This window comes from Ipomoea triloba, chromosome 4, assembly GCF_003576645.1.
Source record: "Ipomoea triloba cultivar NCNSP0323 chromosome 4, ASM357664v1".
Taxonomy (NCBI): domain Eukaryota; kingdom Viridiplantae; phylum Streptophyta; class Magnoliopsida; order Solanales; family Convolvulaceae; genus Ipomoea; species Ipomoea triloba.
This window is the reverse complement of record NC_044919.1, coordinates 12,602,725-12,609,156: the sequence shown is the minus strand read 5'-3', so window position 1 is coordinate 12,609,156 and position 6,432 is coordinate 12,602,725. Positions and strand designations below refer to the sequence as shown.

At 41.6% G+C, this 6,432-nt stretch overlaps 1 protein-coding gene across 1 annotated transcript; it reads right to left on the bottom strand.

Annotated features, from left to right (window-relative positions):
• Window positions 1–874: 874 nt before the first annotated feature.
• LOC116015819 lies at window positions 875–3,716 on the bottom strand. Its single transcript, XM_031255985.1, has 3 exons — window positions 1,482–3,716; window positions 1,141–1,371; window positions 875–1,024 (listed from the first exon to the last, which is right to left on the bottom strand). Exons 1-3 carry the CDS (start codon window positions 3,714–3,716, stop codon window positions 875–877), a joined length of 2,616 nt encoding a protein of 871 aa, XP_031111845.1.
• Between the last annotated feature and the right edge of the window lie 2,716 nt (window positions 3,717–6,432).

Genomic DNA, 6,432 nt, shown 5'->3' with positions numbered 1-6,432 from the left:
TCATGTTCATATTGCCATTTGGGATGAATTATTCAATTATTTTTAATTGATATTTCATTTTTGTCCGGAAAAAGTTTCAGTCTTCGGAGATTTAAGATGGTTCAATACCAAAGTCTAGGTTTGAATTCTTGATCTTTGGCTAAAATTGAATGAATCTCTTTCGCTCAATCACATCTTTCGGTTAATGCTTCAATTTCCTTTTAAAATTTTTGAGCTACAAGGGAACTATTTGGATAAATCCACCTTATTCATATCTAACCGCTCAAATAAAAGAAGTCAAAAGATAGTTCCACTTAGAGTCAACTTGAGTGATGGTATCTTAACCATTAAAGCATATAAGAAGAGTTTTATTTATATTAGTGATGGTATCTTCAACCATTAAAGCATATAAGGTACGAATGGTAAGCATCATAGTGACTCTTGAATCTTCTTAATCAATGGCATCTTTAGTGACTCTTGAATCTTCTTAATCAATGGCATCAATGGCATCTTTAGTGTGGTATACATAACTATACAATATGTAGGATATATTCCCCCCAAAAATTGAAATTTTGTCAAGGAGAGATTAAAAACGGGCAAAGTGTTTTTTTTTTAAAGAAAACTACAACACTATACTACTACAAAGTATTTTACAATTTTTATTACATTATGAAGTTTTAGCTGCATTTGTCTTTTAAACAAATTATTTTTGTCTTGTTTTTTTTTGAATACTACTAACTCTATTAGAATGCAGGATCTGATTCCACTGAGGCTCGAACCCATCACCTCTCGTATAAAGGAAAATGTTTGATGCCACTGGACTACTAAGGTCCTTGGCTAATTTTTTATGTTTTTTGAAAAGAAAGTGTTTTTTGAAAAGAAAGACAAAAATGCATTAATAATCAACCAAATGCAAGATACAGATCGATGGCACAGAGAACCACGACCCAAGGACAGACAAAGAATCAGCCGCTTGTGCTAAGACATGAGCTACATGATTCGTTGACCGAATGACATGGCGAACAGACACGTTCTCGATGTAATACTATGACATTGCTTTATAATCAAACCAACACACGAAAGGTCTAAAATAGTAGAGTTATAGCTAGTACAAAAATTAAGGCAATCGGTCTCTATCAATAAATTATGAAAATTATGAGCCTTTAACCATGTTAGCGCCTCTTTAACCGCCATGGATTCAGCAAGAAGCGGATCTTTTCCACAATCGATACGAGCGTAGGCCGCTACAAATTTTCCCTCAAGATCCCGCATAACCATTCCAAAGCCAGCTCCATCATCAAAGATAGCTGCATCAATGTTACACTTTAGCTTATTGGCCGGAGGAGGTGTCCAAGAATTAGAATTAACATTAAGGGCAGTAAGGTGACCAGACTTTGAGAAGGTTTCAAACTAACTAAATTGAACTTAGCACATCTACCTGTCTTTGCATGGCAGTAGCTATCGGTGAAACACCCTTTCAGACTGCATCATTGCGAGCTGACCAAATAGACCACAAACGCGTAACTAACTGCACCGTCGCCATCGATACTGGAGATTGGAGAGCAGAGTTTAATATTTCTGCCAAGCTGCCACCACTCGACGAAACAGCAGGACCCCATATTTGGTTCACCACAGGGCACGCATAGTTCCATTGTTTCCAAAGCCCCAGAGCAAAATGAAAAGCCACCACCCGCCCAAACATGCCTCTTTAAAGTTTCGCGAACAGGGAGGATATCTCTCATGCATCTCCACAGAAAGTTTTTCACCTTAGGAGGAACTGGCAGCAACCACAACTTTTTCCATTCAATAAATTGAAGTTGGGGATCTGAGTGTAATGTCTCTGCCATAAGCAGTTTATAATCGTGTCGCACAGAGTACATACCCCTTATGTCACCTTTCCATCGCCATGTATCCTCAATATGTGGTGCAACAAGAGTAGAAAGGATTCTGTTAACATCACTGTCCAGAAACAAATCCTTGACAACCTCTGAATCCCATGCACCCGATTCATTAAGCAGACCGCTCACACAAGCATCTTTCAACTCCTCCGCAACGGGGGTATGCAGCATCGGAGTTGAAGAATCGGCTAACCATGGCCAGCCCCAAATCTTTGTGTCCTTGCCATCACCTACCCGACGTACAACTCCTTCCCTAAGCAAAGCCTTTCCCGCTAAAATGCTCCGCCAAATGTAACTCGAGTTACTACCAATTTGTGCATCAACAAAATCAGAAGAGGGATAGTACCTAGCCTTAAGAATTCTGCTAACAAGAGAATTTGGATAAATAAGCAGACGCCACCCTTGCTTGGCTAGTAGAGATAAGTTGAATTCATGCAGCTTCTTGAACCCCATACCTCCAAGACATTTCGGCAGGCAAAGACGCGACCAACTTAACCAAGAGACTCCTTTACTAGTCGTACCACCACTTTCCCACCAGAATCGGTTCATAAGCCTTTCCAAATTGTCACAAATATTCCTTGGCAGTAGATACATTGACATAGTAAAAATAGGAAGGGCCTGTGCTATACATTTCAAAAGAATTTCCTTTCCCGCCCTTGAAATACATTTATTACGCCAACCAGTGATGCGATCCCTTATTCTTTGTTCCAGAAAGCGTAGAGTGGCTGACTTACTACGTCCCAAACAGGATGGTAGTCCTAGATATTTGCCTAGATCAGTTGCCAAACAAACACCTAGCGACGTGGCTATATGGGCTTTAATGGCGTCCGGAGTATTTGCACTGAAGGTGATATTAGACTTATTGTAATTGATAGTTTGCCCAGAAGCTGCACAATAAACATCCAAAGAATTTTTAACCACTTGCACCTCACGCTCACAGGCCTTAAAGAAGAGCAAGCTGTCATCCGCAAATAGTAAGTGCGACACTGATGGAGCTCCCCTGGCCACTCTAATACCGTGAATATCACCCCTGGACTCAGCTTGATTCAGAAGAATTGATAGTCCCTCCGCACAGATTATAAATAAATAGGGGGAGAGAGGGTCACCTTGACGAATGCCCCTTGAAGGAATAACAGTACCAATCGGCTCACCGTTCACCATCACATTGTACCGAATTGTGGTTACACATAGCAGCACAAGCTGGATCCATGCCGGAGCAAAGCCAAGAGCAGTTAGCATTCCCTCCAAAAAACTCCACTCCATCTTGTCGTACGCCTTAGCCATATCGAGTTTCAGTGCAGCCCATCCCGTGTTCCCTTGTCTCGTTCTCCTCAAATAATATCCTACTTCCCCGGCTACTATGATGTTGTCAGATAGTAGACGATTTTTAACAAAGGCACTTTGTGTTGGTGAGATAACAAAGTCAAGAACCTCCTTCATACGGTTTGCCAGCATCTTAGCTAAAACTTTATATGCAACTTTACATAAAGCTATAGGCCGGAGGTCTGCAACTGACTCAGGTAATTTCTTCTTTGGAATCAGCACAATATTGGTGTCGTTCAAGCCGTTAGGGATGGAACACGTATGTAGACAATTCAGAATAAAGCACGACAAATCATGACCAACCACCTTCCAAAACCGTTGATAGAAAGCGGGTGTCATACCATCAGGCCCTGGGGCTTTATCTGGTGCCATTTCAAAAAGTGCTTCTTTAACCTCCTCATGCGTGAATGGTCGTAGAAGTCTACAGTTCATATCTTCGGTAATGCGATTCTGAACACGCTGGAAAAAATTATCACTCGAAGATGTGGACTTAAAAATTTCAGAAAAGTACCTCATCACTTCCTCATTCAGTTCCGATCCCTACTTCCAGTTGCCAGAAGGATCCTTAATCTGCAACAGGGCAGTATTTCGTTTCCTTGCAGACGCTGAACGATGAAAGTACTTAGTGTTGAGGTCGCCATTCTTAAGCCATAATTGCTTAGATCGTTGACGCCAAAACGTCTCTTCCTGAGCAAGGAGAGTCCACAATTCTTTCTCAGCCCTCGCATAGTCGACAACAGCAGTGGGAATGCGACTTTCCCTCAAGATATTAAGACGATTCCGAAGATGATTTATTCGTCTGCCAAACTACTTAAAGTGTTCGCCCCCCCAACTCCATAAACTTCGGCCGCAATCGGCCACCCGTTTCTGAAACTACTCGCCAATTAAAAGACTCCATGCTTGCTCAACAACAATACGACAGCCATCATCATAGAGCCAGGCTGATTCAAAGCGAAGTTTTCGTTTCACATGGCGCAAAGAGACACCATCCACATCCAAAAAAATAGCACAATGATCTGATGATAAGGTCAAACGATTATGAACTGTAACTTCTTTGTAGATATCAGTCCAGTTTGTTGTTGCAACCGCCCTATCTAAGCGTTCTTCGACCCAGTTATCGGTACCACGTCCTCGTTCCCAAGTGAAGCGGCTGCCTTGCATGCCAAGGTCCACAAGATTACAATCATGCAAAGCATCCGTAAAACCAAGAATTAGAGACTCCGGATGAGGGTGATGTCCTCTCTTCTCCGAGTGGCAGGCAAGGTCATTGAAGTCTCCAAGGACCACCCACGGCAAATCAGAAAGGTCCCTAAGTTGGCGAAGCAGATTCCAGGAATGCTGCCGTCGTGCCCTCTCCGGATACCCATAAAAACAAGTTAGCCTCCATTGCGGTTTGCCCGGCAGAGTAACTATAACATCAATATGGTTCTGGGAGAAACCCAGCAGAGTAGCAGTATCCTTGTCACGCCACAGCAGCGCCAAACCACCACTCATGCCCACCCTATCCACACAAAAAGATCCTTCAAAACCAGTCTTCAATCTGACAAATTCCACATGCTCCGTCCTTGCTTTTGTTTCCATCAAGAACACAAACATGGGTCATTGTTTGGACACAATGCCCAATAGTTCGCGAACTGTGCGGGGACTACCCAAACCCTGACAGTTCCAACTGAGAGTACTCATTGGGAGGGGCGGGACTGGACATCCAGACCCGCCAGAAGCAAGTTTTTTGAAGTGTCAGCCATAATAGTATCCTGAGCCTCAACAGCACCGGAGGCAGCCACCTCTTCTCTTCGGCGTTTCAGATCACCATGCACACAAATTTCCTCCTCCACAACAGCAAGCTCTTTTGAACCGTTATTTGAGGGGCCAGGACTCGATGATTTCACTGGTAGGTCAGGTAAAAGCCATTTTTGCCCAACCGGTTGGACCTGGCGTTTAAAACCTGCTCTTAGGGTGGCATCATAAGGGTAATTACATGGTAAAATTCCTTCTTCATATGCCTTGCGACAAAATTTGTCTGAATGGCCAAGCAAACCACAACAGAAGCAAAATGTGCTTAGGCGCTCATACTTAAAACGGAGCCATTGATGGGAACCATCCTTACGTAGGAGCCGCATTCGCCGTTTCAACGGAACAGTGACATCCAACTCAACTCTAATCCGGTAGAAACTCCTCCTAGAGTGGCCAAAATTGTTTGGGTCTTCAGTAATGAAAGTACCCACATACCCACCAATACAAGCGATGAACTCTTTGGAGGCGTAGATTGCAGGCAGGTCGTGAACTTGGACCCAAAAAGCAATAGTATCCAATCCAACATCTTCCGGTTTCATCCCTGGCAGAACTTGTTTGCACACAAGGATGTTATTCTCAAAGGACCATGGGCCGTCATCAATCACACGTTGCATGTCCTTGATGTGAGGAAACTGAAAGAGAAATAAGTTATCATCCAAAGGCAAGATTCTTACCCCCATCAAAGGACGCCACACTGATGCCAACACTTGCTGCATCTGATCAAACTTAATGTTTTTATCAGTGAGAAGACGCCCAACCAGATCCCAACTCTCAACGTGAACTTCATCAACAAGGGGGGCTTCCAAACCACCCGTCTCCTCATCCTCAATGGTGAGATCCGCACATCGAGTTACGACAGCATCCATATCCATGGCACTATTCAGACAGAGAACCAAAACCAAGAGCACAAGAACACACGAACAGAAAGAGATCGGCAAAAACACAACGATAGAAAACCCTAAAAAACTAGGGAGACACACCCTCTACGGACAAAACCCTAGAGAGAGAAATCCGCTTCTTAAATTCAAATTATCATGTTTCTCTCGGCTAATTTTTTGTGTTTAATAGTACTTTTAGTGTAATTTCTAAATATATAAATTTTGTATACTAATATTAGACAATATTATGAAAAATTGAATTAAAAATAACATTAATCATGTCTTATTAATTGAATCAGACACATAAAATGAAACTGAAAGAGTACTTTACTTGTACTTAGAGTGCATTTTGTTCAAGTTATTAGAAAAGTTTTAAGAGGACAATATGATACAAGGGAATGTAGTCAAACAATAAAGTATCTTAAGTACAAATCTAGTGTTAGGGATCTTATATTTTCATAGATGAACATACATACATATATATATATATATATATATATATATATATATATATATATATATATATATATATATATATATATATATATATATATATATAT

Coding starts and splice junctions, on each gene's coding strand:
- LOC116015819 (XM_031255985.1), bottom strand. CDS start 3,716: ATGAGGTACTTTTCTGAAATTTTTAAGTCCACATCTTCGAGTGATAAT. Junction 1,372..1,481: donor ACGCGTTTGTGGTCTATTTG/GTCAGCTCGCAA, acceptor ACCTTCTCAAAG/TCTGGTCACCTTACTGCCCT. Junction 1,025..1,140: donor AGGCGCTAACATGGTTAAAG/GCTCATAATTTT, acceptor GCAATGTCATAG/TATTACATCGAGAACGTGTC.